Below are 15,926 nucleotides of genomic sequence, written 5' to 3' on the forward strand. Positions count from 1 at the left end.
AAGGAGGCTTCATTAGTGGAAGAATAAGTAAATGGGAGCCATGAATGTGCAGGGCAGCTGGTGGCTGGAAAGAAACATCAGCACTTGCTGAGACCAAGTCTAACATGTCTGAGATGAGATCAAAGAAAGCACACACCACTCTCCTCACAGATTTCAGTTACAGCCCTTTTAAGTGTGGGCTCATTGGAAGGCACCAAGGACACTGCTCAAAAGTCATCTCCTAAAATGACTGGAGCATTTGTGGATGTGGTTTTCTTTATTCCACCACTGACCTCTTGTGTAAAATCAAAGCTGCCATAACAAGGGCATAAGCTCCTTTCCACGAGCTTTGAGTGTTGCAGGTTAAAGATGTCTCCAATGCATCAAACACAGCACACTACTGTTCTGTCTACTAACTCTCAAAGATGCCAGGTCTTTCCTGTCAGGGAGCACAGACTAAACATCAAAGTGATACAGGATCATGTGCATACAGGAAAGGGGCCTTTTTATAAAATGTGGTGTTAGGTGCAGAGCCAAGACAGCAATGGAGTTCTTGAACTTGTATCAGTCAAAGCTTCACAGACAGAACAGGTCAGCATCTCCCTCTTCATAAGGAATCTCTCCATGCTCAGGACCCTGACATTCAAATGTGGATCTCATCAGTCATCAGGCAAGCAGAACTTTATACTTCTTGAGCACAACAAGAGAAATTTGTACACTGATGTTTCCATCTCTGCTGGGAGGTCCTCTTCCCCAGTATTCTTAGCCAGTGTGGACAACCTCACCATAATCTAACATCTCCATCTAAAGCACCCAACAGGTCTCTCAGAACTCTCAGGCAGGCATACCTCCTGTCACGTCTCCAGTGGCCACGAAAACACAGTCAGTCACGTTCAAACTGGAAACGTGCTCCGTGGGTTCAAAATCTGGGCTGTTGAGAAGGCTATCAGCAATGTCCATCACAAGGTTGGATGTGGCCTCAGACAGATTCTTGGCTGACAGCACAGCAAACACATTTGTCAATATATCACTCTCTGGATGATCTGGCTGCTGCTTGGCCAGCAAAGGGAAATACCTGAGAGAAAGATTATATAAAGGTTCACTGAAAATCAGGTTCAGAATTTTCAGCTTCTAATTCTTTTGTGCAAGAAGTCACACAAAAAATAATGACTGTCTTCACTTCAACCAAGAAAAAAAGTGCACAAAAACCAGAACAACAGTGTCATGAAAAATACAACGAATGGTGGTTGAGAGGTTATCAAGTCCCTTTTCTAATACTTTCTCCACAGCCTGAGTCTCCTCTTAGTCTGCTCCTAACCTAGTGATCCAATAACATTTTTAATAGACGTTTATATACAAGGTCTTCATGCCTACCAATGAGGTGTCTCAAATGAAACACCACTTTAGCAAAGGAAAAACAGTGAGTCTGTGGAAGAGGCAAAAATTACTCAAGACAGTTGAGCTGGAACTTCTCAGTGTCAGAACCAAAAAAAAGCTCTTTTACAACTTTCAGTAACAGACTCTCAGTCACAGATTCTATGCTGAACTTGCCCTTACTCTTTTATAACACAGAAAGGAAAAGAGACTCCAAACACATGAATGAAATTATATATTGTAAAATTGACTTTCCACCTCACAAGACTAAGAAGTCATTGGTCAAGACAGACATATCCTAAGATGTCAGACCTCCTCTTCACCTGTAAGTTAGGTTTGGGCTGCTTAGTTATTAATATATGGAAAAAGCAGCCTGTTAAAAAGTGAGTTCTTGCATAAACTAGAAAGCTTCCCAGTTGCTTTGACTGCTATCAAAAGAACGAGAGTCAAATGGAAAAAGAAAATATGGACGCAACTATTCACAGCCTGTTAGTGTGCTATTTTTTGTGTTTTATGTTTTCAGAAGTACTTAGGCTTCTTTGCCAGAAGAACACTTACCTGGGGTTCTTACTCCAGGTGTGAATGAGTTTGAGCAGAAAAGTTGGAGAATACTGACTCTCTGAAGCCAACCTGCAGACCTAAAGGAGAGAAAAATCAGTTACCAATGTAACGTAAGTAAGCAAAGCCACTTAAAAACCTCATCTCTAATGAAGACCTCACATTCTATAGTTTACCTTTGTTATAAAGTGATTTCAACCTTTTATAAAGTAATTTCCCAACTTCCTCAATATTTGTCAAATGACTCCTTAGATCATCCCACTCCTGTTTATACAGTATTCCAGCTACCACAGCCACTATTTTTGCCCTCCCCTTAAAACTAGACTCCCATGATGCCTCCCATTTGCCACAGAGACTTAGCCACCTCTCTCAGACATACCTGTGAAATCTCAAGCACAGCACCAAAAACTCACTCCTCCCGCACTTCCTATGCCCTGACTGCAGCACCTGGTCTGTATCTCCATGGCCTCACTGGAGAGGCTGGAACATTGTACTGCATCCCATGAATGGGAACTCCAAAACAATCCCACCTCGGAGGTGCCCAGCCTGAGCCCCACAGAACAGCTGCTGCTCCTGCACGACTGGACACAGGCTAAGGTGACCCAGTGCACCCTCCTCTCTGCCACTCCACAACCCAATGGGCTCCACCCAAGTTACACAGGTGGGTTTTCACCGTGACCACTGCTGGACTGTTGGCAGGGCACCACTAGTGAACACACAGGCAGAGCAGGCTCCAGTGCATTCAGAGGCAGCAGGCAGAATGGTGCATGTGGGGTTTGGACTAGCTCAGTTTGCTCAAGACCTGAGCATAACAGAAAAAGAAGGCATGTCTGACCATCATAGCCAGGATCTTAGAAACCACCTTCTCCTGTCTCAAAGGCTGGTGATATTACTGCCCTGCATAAAACAGAGATTTCCTGAATGATATACAATGGAGAGTAAACTATTAATCCAATCCGGCAGGAACGCTGCTGTGCAGGCTAACAAGCCTCTGCAGCAAAATCATCCTGGGCTATGAACAACAGCAAACTCCAATTGCAGATTCAACAGGCTTAAAACAATTTGCCCTCTCAATTAGTTTTTACACACCTCAGTTCTATAGTTTTAAAAAAGGAAAGCACACAAGTCAAAACAATTCTTTTGCCAAAACCAAATTTTCATGAAGTTCACCAGAGAAGACTCCAGAGGGAGCTTCTGGATCGTACTACCATCCAAGCTTCAAAACCCTCTGTCTTCCTGACATATTAAGGACGAGAGGCATTCTAACTATTTAGTAGCAATAGTACATCTTGTTCAGTTACTCAGAATTTGCAAACACCGTGCTCCCTGAAAGCTTTAAGTGCTTTGCTGACTTAAAGCCTGAACTGCTGGGGAACTGCAATAAATGTTCACTGCTTTTCCCATGTAGCACCCTGGCTGTAAGAAGAGTCCACGGACAAACCAGGAACATGAACTTCCCTGTTGCTCAGCCGAGTGCAATACAGAGCTATATGCACTGCCTGGTACTATTTTATCTGCTGTTTGTACACATCACAAGCAGAGAAACAGTGTAGGAGTAAACAAACACAGTATCTAGAGAAGCAGCTCTCTGGTTTCACAGACTGTACCAGTGCTCTTTAACAGGCTTTTATGCTGCTAGGAAGTTGGACATTTGGATATCTCAAAAGCCTCTGTGGAAGAGCACTCTTGCGGAGTCAGCCTCTCTTCCTCAGTTAACCTTTTCATGGACACACCTGCTTTTAGAGCAGAGACAACACAGCAGCTGGTACAGACACCCCCTGACAACCCCAGACACTGCACTGACCAAGAGAGCAAAATTTAATTTTAAATTCTGTGTTCTCTCTCCATCTCACAGCAGTGCATTTTCCAAGCTCAGTGGTCATCTGAATTTCTCTGATAAAAGCCACAAGCCTGTGCTTTGTCACTGTGCTCACATGGAACTCTCAGCAAGCAGGCACAAGACCATATAACCCACTGATAGACCTTGCTGGGTCCTTCCTTTCCTGCAGCAGCATTTGTTTCTGCAGTCCCCTACCCAACAAGTGTGACACAGAAAAGCAGTAAAGAGCACCTAGAAATGACTCGTATTATTCAGCTTCCCTGAAGCATCTAAGGAAGAAGTCTGCTTCTGCGGTTAAAGAACAAATAAATGGCATCCATTTTATTCAGATGAATTAATTTGTACTTTAATCTGTGACTTGGTTATTCCAGGACTAATCAGACATGAGCCAAGAAACTGGCCTTGCACAGACACACTGGGATGCCAGAATCTGTCCAAGGCCACATCCAATCTAGCAATGGAGACAGATGACATGATGGACTCCAGTACAGCTGGAATATGGTACATGTATGGTACATGTTTCAAACAAGTTATTTGGAAAAACAAGAAATACTTACCTGAGGCCATATCACAGCATGGAAAACTGCATCAATCTCTTCCACACTAAACCTGTAGGTCTCATAATCAGAAAAAAACTCTGCCACAAGCTTGAGACCAAGACGTCGCAAATTCTTCAGTGGATTAATCAACCTAGGTTGGACCTGTAAAAAAACCAACAAAAAACCCCAACTCAGTAAGGCCTTAGCAGAATAACTACTAACTACATGCTCTGAAATTAAATTCTTTGATTGACTCCATCGAGATACATCCTTTGCAGAAACTTCTGTTTTCTCTTGTAACTTGCTCATGGTAGCATTCTACATCTCAGAGTTGACCTAAATTCTTCCAAAAGGGGCCTGCCTGTTCCTGCATTGAGTCAGTTATACAGGACTCCTTTGGCTCATAAAAAATCCATGCTATAGGTTTAGGTTTAAATCAGTAGCATCTGCCCCTCTTGGACACAATGCAGAAAGCTACACCACAATTAATTAGATTTCCAACCCTGACACTTAAACAATTCTGTTTTACACTTGAAAGGACTCAAATCAGCTCTCCAAAGTGAAGCTGCACACTGAGATCTTCTGGGAAGAAAAGAAATCAACAGACGAAGAGAAGGGGGGAGGAACAGAGAAGGGAAGAATGTGAATTATGTCTTCCAGCAGAGCAGGGTGGGGGCTATAGCATTTGGTTACAGGAAGGTGCTTCCAGTACCCATTTAGTGGTTATGTTCCACAGCCTTTCTTGGGAAAAACATTTCAATAACGAAACTCATGCACTGCTGCATTCTGACTCTCCTCCCTGAGAGGAGTCTTGACCCGAGTAACCGAAATTATTTCCACACTGTGCAATCAGCTCACAGCACGAGCACATGAAGTAGCTCCACAGTACAGAGGTAATGAACTTCAGTCTCAGAAACAACAAAGCCACATAAGACCAAATAAAAGTCACTGTCTGATACTGGAGCTCTTTTGGGTCTCCAGTTCATATCATGATCCACCACACAGAATCCAAAATCACAGGTAAAAAAGACAAAGAGGAGATGGTGGAAAAGGAACCAATCAAGTTCTTGCAACAGGATCTCCCAAGCTATGCTGAATGTGTACTAACGGAGTGTGATCAGCTTCCAGGTGGCAAATGAACTGTTTGAAAGCCCAAAGAAAGCACAGACCAGGATAATATTGCTAATGGTGACCTCTAAGTGAAGTAATTTTGGGTTTCCCACTGCTCAATCACTATAAGAGTTCTCTGAGATCGACCCTTTGAGAGGACAAAGAAACTCAATAGTGAACACAATCAGTAGGAAATGGTAAATTAATAACTTGTCTTAAAGTGGTCAAAGTTGATGTTTAACTCTCCAGGCAGTATCAGTCTGCAATAAATTACTCTCAAACTCCAAGAATGTCTTCTAATTATTAGTCAAGACAAACAGATTTCTCACACTCTTCCTTGAGCTTTTAACAGCCCCTGGGCTAATGAAGTGCTAAATTAAGTTCAGACAAACAACAGACTGTCACTTCTGACATTACACAACCATGACAGGATTACTGTAGCAACTCTGGCAAAATGCAGCTTTCCTTGCAGTTAATGAAGCAGCTTTTAGAACTCCTGTCTCCTGTCTTCATTGAAAACATATAGGCATATGCAATGCACTGCTGAAGTCAGACTGTGGGATGCTGGTGTCCTCAAATTTGCTCATCCTCTTCATAAATTAAGACAGTTACAAGGTTCTGTGCAGCCCACAGGCAACTATAGGACCCTGGATATTGCCTATTGCAAGGACTTGCTTTGTTTTGACATATTTTTTTCAAAGTTCTGATCTCAAATGCTCACAGCTGGGTCTTGGCAAGAACACGCTCATGGTGACAAAACATTCATTCCCACTTGCTCAGTCCATCATCTTGTAATTCCTCTCAACACCACAGAGATGATGATTACAGTGCAGTTTGCTTGTTTCCCACCTAATATATGGACAGCCTCTGCACCAGGAAGACAGAAAAGCCTGGCTCAGTGTCACAGTTTCTGAGGAGCTGGCAACACACCCCATGTAGCTGGACTAGAGCTCAGGGCTGTCTGTGCTGCCCCCCTGTGGGCAGCAATAAGCCAACATACCCCACTTCTAGGTGTAACCAATCTTTAACAGGATGTCTTCCTCACCTGATCCCCTCTGCACGTACAGGCATTGCTCAGCAAGGGGAAAAACATTTGCGATGCTCTGCAGATACCTGGCTAAGACCCAAATACTAACACTGGATTAGTATGACTACCCCTGATACAGAGCTGAAGATGCTTCTGGTGTGTGGAAAGCATGGCTGGTAGCCACATCCTTCCTGTGTCCCATTACAGGAGATACTCAGGGTAGATAAATCACTATGCTCATCCACAATGCTGAGCTCCCCTGAGGTCTAGCACTACAACAAAACACCTCATGGATGAGGTTTGCTCTGATGTCTTCAAACAAGGAACTTTAAATCTCTCCTTCTCCTGCTCAAATGTTTTATCCAGCCAAGAAGCTCCATCTTTAAGGCAAGTTTCAACTTCCAGCTATAAAATCTTGTTATATGTTTATAACAGGACATTTATCTCCCTCTCATGCCTATCCCTCCACAAAACAGGTAGGAACAACGCACAGAGATCGCCTCCAACTCTCTCTTCAGTAACTCAAACAAAAACACAGTTCAAATCCATTTTCTAAATACATTAATTCTGTCTGCACTGCTTGAGCCACTTTCAGACAAGCATCACTGGCCTCTATTTTGATAGACTTCTAATTGCTAAGCTTCACTCCACAATGGCATTCAACTTATCTTTACTTGAATCAATAAAGCTCTGTTTATATGTGTAAGCTCAGAGGAAGAGGAGAGAAAGAAACTTAATTTCACATGTTTGTATATTGTTTGCATATACTGTACCTTCTCTCTTTGCTGGAGGATGCAGGATATCACAGCAGTCATGCAGAGAAGAATCTGCAAAATTTCAGGCAGGTAATGCTGGATCAGATGTCCCATGTTTTTCAACACAACTTCAAGACTGTTGAAGAGGCTATGCTGACGCCCAAGAGGCAGGACTTTAGCTAAATCCAGCTCTGACATGCTTTGAAGGACTGCAGTCTGGCAAGGCCCTGTGGTAGGCAAAGGAACAGCAAATTATCTAGGGAGGCACCATAAAGACACCCACTACCAAGATTAATTTTTCACTGAAAAATAGTTGAATTTGTCCCTAAATTACAAATCCTCACAGTCAGATTTTTAAATAAGAACAGCTCTGTATCTCTATCTCTCTTCCACTCAGATGTCTCCCACTGCTATAGATTCAGAGCACAAGCTCTCTTTACTACCATGATACTCAGGCTAGCCTATGATACCAGCCACTATCTACTCCTGGCCTGCTACAGCTTACTTGCATCGCTGTGTTCAGTTTTTCTGACCTTGGACACATAAAACAGAGCAATCATGCTTTGTAAGGAGAAACTCAGGGGAAACCTAGGCCTTACCAAGGGTTTACTTTCATCCTTTCAAGGCATGGTTAAGAGACAAACTGAAGCATATAACAGTACTAAGCATATTTATCCCCTCATGTCTCTATATGTCAGGAAATACCATGCTCCCAGTTTCTATGGCCCACCTACCATTACTGAATTGCTTCACAGCTTCGAAGAGTAGATCCAAGAACATCCGTATCTCTTCTGGCAGTGAGCCAGCCAGAAATCGCAGAACGATTGACATGCGAGTGCTCGCTGAAGACTTGCCCTGTGTTTTGCTCCCTGTTTTGTTTCTCATTCTGCCATAGAGAATTCTTCAAGAACCAAAAAGAGGTTGCATTAGCTTCCAGAAAGCCATCTGTTTTCCAGCCTCTTATTCTGCAGGAGAAACTCAGTTTAAAAATATTCTCTAGTGGAAGTTCTCCCTTCAGGGTTTCCACTGACCTGCTACATACTGTCCAAAAACGTCTTAGTGAAAGATCAGCTTCTGCTACTACCATACAAGCTCTGCTGGAAACTTCATGTATAAAACTGGTTACCTTGCAGAACAATTTGCATCACTGCAAACAGCTGGCAATACTCAGTGAACTGAAACATCCTCACAGTTCTCTGTAATCCTTAGTAGAAACAGTATTACCAAATGCTGTTTTTAAAAAAAACCACTGTTTGCATAACACATTACATAAAAGCATTAATAAGGAAACCATACATAATATCACAAACTAAGTCATCAAACTATACCATTAACCATGGGTTTATCTCAACTGAGATAAAAATGAGATAAAAATGAAATAAAAATAAGAAGCAGCATTACATCTCTCTGCTCATGGTACTCTGCCATGAAGCTTTTGAACTCACACTTCAGAACACACCTCATAAGAACGGGGATGAGATGTGGCCGATGCTCTGTTTTTACTACTGTGGTCTCCTCAGAAATACTGAAATGGACTATCTCTTCTTTAAAGCTCTTGTCCTCCAGTAGCCTTTCCAAGTTCTCCCTGTGAGTAATAAACATTATTTGAGAGCAGATAGGGTTATAAAAATAGACAGATACACAGATACATCTATATCTAATTATCTACCTATCTATCCTTGCTGTATACAAAATATTAAAGCAGTACTTTCGCACTCTTTTATTAAAAAAAAAAATTAAAAGCCAGCAATTTCAAGCTAATTATGTAGACAAGTAAGTCCTGGACATATTCAAAAGAAATTATTTAACCACAAACTAGTTTTATACTATCACTTTCTTTGTGTGGTTATAAATCATCAGTACAAAAGACATCTTTGAAAATGATGGAACTACTAACACTAATGACACTATTCTGGGACAGAACGGAAGTGTTGCTATTTTTCTCTAAACAAAAAAAGAGGCACTGATCAACCTCAGGACCTGATTTCCTCTCTTAGGTACAAAACATATAGTTGGTTAAAATTAAACTTTACATGTATGTCTTCAACAAATACAAGACCCCAAATAAAATTGACCCCCAAAGCAGGCTTCTGTTATGACAGCAGGCTTATTCACCAGTGCTAAAATAATATAAAAGCTTTTACCTGTATGGCAGTAGATGAGGATGCTTGTATGTCATCATACAGTCAAGAGCTATTCTCTGTACACTCTGGTCTTGATGAGACAGCAACTGCAAATAACAAAAGAAAGAAAATGAGTCCCTGTCTAGGAGGCAGAAGTGCTTACTGAAAATAGTGAAACAACCCAAAGGCTACAAGCTCAAGAAGGTTTTGGACTAACTTACTCAAATGGAAGCAGAATGTTTGTGTAGCCAGTATAAAGCCAAGATGTACATGCACAACTGCCACTCATAAAATAGTTGCTGATAGCTCATATACACTTTTCCTTCATCTATGTAGGACAGTTACAATGTTTGTTTTTTCATAGTTGTCTTTTGGACCACTATGAGCTTGCATTTATCATCAAAACCAGTTATCAGCTGTGTATCTAAGAAGACTGGATTAAAAAGTAGACTACCCAAACCATTCCAAGATATCTGTATTTCTTTCCTGTGACAAACACAAACTACTTGGAAGACTTCGTATGCAAAGTCTCACTGAGATTTCTCTCTCTTGAAGATGACTCTTCATAACCTAGGCATTAAACAACACCAAGTAGTGGTCCCAGCACCAAGACTATCTGAGTTAAAGAAGTGTTTGCACAATGCACTCAGGCATATGGTTTGGTTCTTGGGGTGTCCTGTGCAAGGCCAGGAACTGGACTCGATGGCTCTGATGGGTCCCTTCTAACTCAGCATAATCTGTGATTCTGAGATTTCTAGGACAGGGAAAAGAAGTGAGAATAACAGATCATCTCCCCAGGCAGCATCTTTATCAGTTCTTCAGTCTCATACCAAATAGCACAGGCATGTGTCATCAAAGGTTGTTTTGCCATGATGTTGCTATGATGGACACACCAACCGTGACAATGCATATACTAAGACACAGAAATTCAAACAGTAAGTGATGAAGTAATCTTTCTTCTTGTGCCAGGCTGTTCTTCCCAAAGTGATTTGACCTTTACACATCTGTCCAATATTTTGCTAAGAACACAGGCAAGTAAACACATGGATTAACTGTTTTTCTATACAATACTTTGAGATAGACTGAAACAGAGTGGATGTCTACTAGAGATTCTCAAATTCAGGGACTAAGGAATAGAGCTTTCAACACGCACAGCCTCAGAAAACACAAACTGGGAAGAAAGAGAGCAAACCCCAATACCTGAAAAATCCATAAACTGGGAACCAACATAACCCTGTAAAATTAAAGAATTAAAAAACAAAACCATTTTAAGGATTGTAAAATAAAGACCTAGAATCCCTCTTTGAAGTCATACTTTCAACAGTTCTTTCAGGGAAATCCCTCAGAATAGAATCAAGCAACTGAATATTCTTCAAGAAGAAATTCCCTTTTTGATGCCTGATGATCTCTTGTACATACTGGCCACTCTTAGTACACAGAACACTATAGGACAAAGACAAATCTCCTTAGATCTTCCCCAAGGTTTGGATTCTAAATCCTCCTCCAGATCCTGCAGGAAGTGTAAGTAAAACAGATATCCTCTGCAGCCACTCTTCCACCTTGCAAAGACTACTACTGGTCTGCTGTTTGCAAGTTTGCAAGTGCCACTCCTGATAAACTAAGCCAGGTATCCTGATAAACTAAGCCAGGTATCAAAGACCTTAAGGAGGTCTTTGCCTAAGGGGCTCATTTCAAGTGACGCCTGTTAGGAAGTCCTCTCAAGGACAGCTCCTTTGTCAGCTATCACAGCTGAGCTCAGAAAATGACAGGTTTCCTCAGTTATTAGACACTGCACTCAAATAAGAAAGAATTAATTTATTAGCAGCAATTCTAAAAGTAAGCAAATAGCCTCACCTGGGTATACAAGGCATTCAACTTCTGTTCCAGATACAATGCACGAGGATTTGAGAATTTTGAGAAAACTTGTAAGTGGGCTATTAGTTGCCTGAAAAACAACACAAGTATTTTCTAAAATATCCAGGAGACAAACAAACAGGGAACTTTAATAAAATTCCTTAATAAGAAAGAAAATAAAACGCAACACAAGAGGATCCCAAGTCTTCAGCACTATTTCAGACATAGCAAGAGGTGTCCTGTTCCCTATGCAGCTCCTTCCAGCTGTTACTTCACTGCACACAGAATTGCCTTTACTTCAGCAGCATCGGGTAGGCTCAGTTTTTTCACGAGAAAGGGGTACAGTCAGGATGCAGCTTACTTCTCTCTGCCAGCCCAACCTAGAACACCAAAATTCTGTACTAATCTCTTTGTTTATTCACTTGTCCATAACTGCTGCCCATATTGCTCCTACCAATGTGATGGGCTGCATTCAGCCACAGACTGTGCTGGACTTAACACTGGGCTGCAAGGACAGATGGGAGTCAGTTCCTCTAGCGCTGGCGGTGTCACTTCACATCTCTCCCACCTCCTCTTCTTGGAAAGGGACAGAGAAGACCAGGATAAGGAAGGTGTGAGATCTCTACCATGTGTGCTGTGAGACTGGTAGAAGCTGTCCTCATTCAGGCACTCCCTCTGCTAATTTACACTGAACTCTCCAGACACTTGAGCTGAGCCACCCTCCTCCATGGCTGGGCACAGACAAGGGACAAGTAGGATGTCTTCCAGGAATCCCACAGGGAGCCAGGGGCAGGTGTGCACCCTCCCTGCCCCGGACACAGGGTGCAGCCCCATGAATGAGTCCTTCCTGGCACAGGCCTGACCCGGGAAGGGAGGTCACTCCACAACTCATTAACACATCCGAGGTAAATCTTTTATGCCCTTGTTACAGCTACCGGGAGCTAATGTTTCCACTTCACTACATGGATGCTTTGAGATGGAGGCTGGGAAAGCAGCAAAATATCTTGGACTGTCACTGTATTTTAATTGCTGATAACTTGCAGATACAAGCCAGAACCTGGGAAAAAATTAAACACCTATAGGACATCTGGGATGAAATGACACTTTAGGCCACATATCAAATACTTGTATTGTTCCAACATTATAAGGTGACATTTTGAAGTTCTCTGTCATTACAAGGGCCATCTTTGGCAAAAGAAGTGTCAGAATATAAATCCTTGTGCTGTATTTGTAAGGGATATTTGACAGAGGTCATCACTGGTGAGAATTCATACAAAGAGCAACTTTCTCCATGTATTCAGCACTGCAAAAATGACATTTAGCAACATGCTGCTTCAGTCTACCAAATAAAAGCCTTGGTCTCCAAGAAGACAAGATTTGTAATGGGCAGGAAACAGCAGGATCCCAATATTAGAACACCTAAACAAATATTCTAATTTTTTGAAGTGTTTGGCAATGCCCACAGTTTTTAAAGACTAACATATACACAGAGAAGCCAATGAATTCAGGGATAAAAGTCTCTGAAAACTTCAGAATACTACACTTTTTTGCATAAAGTAAAACACACCACAGACTGGTCAGCAGGTAACGAGATAATGATAAAACCTGGGCAATGTATTTGGATTTTTAGTACTGTACAGGCAGAATTTCTGACTTGTAATCCATTGAGAAATGATGAAGCACAAGCAAAAGAAGAAAAAATAATATATACAAAAACACAGCTTGTATCTCAAAGCGAGCTGCTGGATCTGCCTTTCCATGAAAGCACTAGCAAAAGTGAGAACTAAAAATACTTACTTAGCAGCAGCTCTTCTTGTTTTCTTTTTTGGTACTCCTACATTAATTGGTTCCCCTTCTTCCTTTTCTTCTTCCTCCTCCTCCTCCTCCATAGCAACATCATTCACCTCTTCAGCAGGTATTTGTTTGGATGCTATGGTACCACCAATTTTCCTTCTGAGATCCTGAGATGGAGCCACTAAGGAATCTGCTGGGTAGTACTCATTTCTGTGTTTAAAAAAAGAAGGAAGGAATTAAGAAGCATAACATTTTTTAAGGTTTCAGGGCAACAACAACAATTAAAAACCTCACCATTCTTATTATAACATCTTATTGTCAATCATACTGTTTGATATGTGCACACATATGCAAGCACACTACTGCTTTCCCTGCAGGGGCAGAAATTTGACTCAGCCTCTAACAAAATCAGTATTTTCCCCATCCTGGGGGAAAACACTTTGGTATTCTGTGATTCCAAATTAAAGCCTGTTTTTCTTAAAGAGGAACTTTATTTCCACTGAAATCACTCCATAACTGAGTAATGAGAACGTGACAATGCCAAGTCAATGAATGAGAGACTGAGCAGCAGAGACTTACTGGAAGTTTCATTTCAGCCTGCTTCATTTCTAACAGAAGCCACATTCCAATTAGAAGCTTATCTCAACTGGAAACAGACATGTCATCAGCCATGCATTCAAGAAATAAAGTCTGTAATGGGATAACCAATTTTAAAGCTCAGCAACACATTGAAAGCAAGGTGTCCACTCAATTGAAAAATCAATCTTACTTACCGAATGAATCTCAATAGAAGTGGAGAAAGTTCCCTCGACCGAGGCTCCACTCTGTCTGGAAACTTATCCAGTGCTTTCCACAGTAAAAAACGGTAGTTTGTGTGGTCCAGCCGTTCACTGCAATCTGTTCTACTCCTCAGCTGCTCCAGGAAGACAGTCCCCACCTCTCCTTCTGGCATCTTCTCACTTTCTGTTTCAGCAATGCTCTCCTCCTGTTCATCTAGTTCATTTTGTAGCTCCATTTCTACAGAAGGGATAAGAAAATCTTAGCAATGTATCCATCCCTCATTACAAAAGTAATACATCTGGTGACATGCACCTGTTTAGACACAACTGTATTTAACATTGACCTGTAAGACACACAATGCTCAGAAAGCATTCTAGGATGCCTTGCAACCCTGGCACTTCTCAATTGGGTTCAGTTTCCTAGAATAACAGGGAAGTTCACTTCTGCATACTTCTGACTCTATATTAAAATACTAGATTGCATATGGCCAAGGGTAAACCTCACGAGCACACACAAGGACTGTCTGCAGAAATTCCACGGAGCAGGAAGATAGACTGCATCATTACACAGGGCTTGTCACTGTTCCTGTCACAGTCTGAACAGTATCAGCCTTAAGCAAAGATGAAACTGCTGCATGGTTTCCCACAACCTGCAACTCCCTCCTGCAACGAAGGCGGCCTTTTCCATCTAGAGCTTGGTGTTTAGGACAGGAGACACAGCTTCCTCCCAAGCCTTTCCACTGCTGCCCTGGACATGACAGTAGTACTGGTTCTGAATTCCCCATCGCACATAAATTTGGGGCACATGAAAAACAGCCACATAATTCACCATTAGCTGGGTTACTACGATAACCACGCTCAGGAAAGGTGACTTACCAGCATAGGTAGCAGCCCTCTCTAAATGTTCATATAGGACCTTCCAGAACTGTTTATTCTCCATTTCCTTTGCATGAGAACTAACAAAGCAGAATACAGCATGAAATTAGAAGGAAGATCAGAAAAGGCATGTGTCACTCAGCTAGTTAACAACTACCACTATCAAACGCTTTGATCATTGGTTTAATGTGGCCATTGGGAGATAGGACATCTGCACAATGAGCTGTAGCACTTACTTGCCTTTTCTCATGGATCCCAAATGTCAATGTTATTAAAATAATCTGGTTGTATCCCACAACTTCAAATGAACTCAAAATGAGTAAAAATGTTCTCAAGCTTTCTACTGACTTTCGTACAGCAAATCATATAGAGTCAAAGGAAGAATTAGCAAGGATGTATCTTTTGAAGACCTGGTTTAATTTTTTTAAAATTAATTCACTGGTTTGAAGAGGGAAATCCAATCTTTTTTAATCGTACAACAGAGGGAGGAAAAAAAAAGAAGATAAAGTCATGTGGAAAGTAGCCTCCGATTTTTTCACCATGGTAAGACTTCCCTACTCTTTAATAGGATTTAGAGGTTTTCTAGTAAGGACAAAAAAGTTGGCAGATGAGGAAACTGAGAGAGACTTCTTGTTCCTTTAAGCATTTGTGAAACATAAATCAGAACTTGCTACCTCTGACTAAAAACTTATGCTATTTGACTGTACTTGTTGCAAGCTCCCTTTAAAGAAAAATCAGGAATTAAGTTGAAGAGTCTACACAAGTTGAGATTTGAGAGATCAAATTAATTTCAGAAGATTTCACATGAAGGTTCTCATGCACAAATCTCTCCAAATTGGACATTTTTAACCTCAGCTTCTGTTCACAGAAGAAGGAAAGGAATGTCATATGAGACAGCTACAGATTGCAGCACTCAACTGCATATACTCACGTTATAAGTTCAATAACAGGATCCCAGAGGGGGCTGAAGTTAATATAAAGCATTCCTAGTAAATACCGAAGAGGCACCTAGAATGACATACGACACCTTGTTGAGATGCAAAAAACAGTAGTTAAAGATCAATCCTCCTTAATCACTCCTTGTCTCATAGCTTCATGCGGAAATCTAGAACCCATTTTTTGTAAGCTATACTGAGACCTCGTAACTATACCAAAATAACATGAGTATGGGAAAACCAGTTCAGCACAGATGATCTGGACTGTCTCTCTCTCCAACTTCAGTGCTGCCACAGCAAAATGAAGGACCTCATAAAGATGAAAGCTTGCCCAAAGGAGTATTCACTGCACTAGGCTTAATAGCATATTCTCTAGACTGGCT

General features: G+C 41.5%; 1 protein-coding gene across 1 annotated transcript in view; it reads right to left on the reverse strand.

Moving 5' to 3' along the window:
- UTP20 (UTP20 small subunit processome component) overlaps positions 1 to 15,926 on the reverse strand; it is a 64,008-nt gene that overhangs the window by 26,485 nt on the left and 21,597 nt on the right. Inside the window, exons 19-31 of the mRNA XM_083860609.1 lie at positions 15,540 to 15,616; positions 14,609 to 14,688; positions 13,727 to 13,970; positions 12,957 to 13,163; positions 11,160 to 11,250; positions 9,327 to 9,412; positions 8,642 to 8,767; positions 7,917 to 8,083; positions 7,201 to 7,409; positions 4,309 to 4,452; positions 1,912 to 1,991; positions 828 to 1,054; positions 273 to 352 (exon numbers count right to left, since the gene is read on the reverse strand). Of these exons, the coding sequence (XP_083716735.1) occupies positions 273 to 352; positions 828 to 1,054; positions 1,912 to 1,991; positions 4,309 to 4,452; positions 7,201 to 7,409; positions 7,917 to 8,083; positions 8,642 to 8,767; positions 9,327 to 9,412; positions 11,160 to 11,250; positions 12,957 to 13,163; positions 13,727 to 13,970; positions 14,609 to 14,688; positions 15,540 to 15,616 (1,818 nt within the window). The remainder of the gene's footprint in view (positions 1 to 272; positions 353 to 827; positions 1,055 to 1,911; positions 1,992 to 4,308; positions 4,453 to 7,200; positions 7,410 to 7,916; positions 8,084 to 8,641; positions 8,768 to 9,326; positions 9,413 to 11,159; positions 11,251 to 12,956; positions 13,164 to 13,726; positions 13,971 to 14,608; positions 14,689 to 15,539; positions 15,617 to 15,926) is intronic.

The sequence above is a fragment of the Zosterops lateralis genome (genome assembly GCF_965231275.1).
Source record: "Zosterops lateralis genome assembly, chromosome: 4".
Taxonomy (NCBI): domain Eukaryota; kingdom Metazoa; phylum Chordata; class Aves; order Passeriformes; family Zosteropidae; genus Zosterops; species Zosterops lateralis.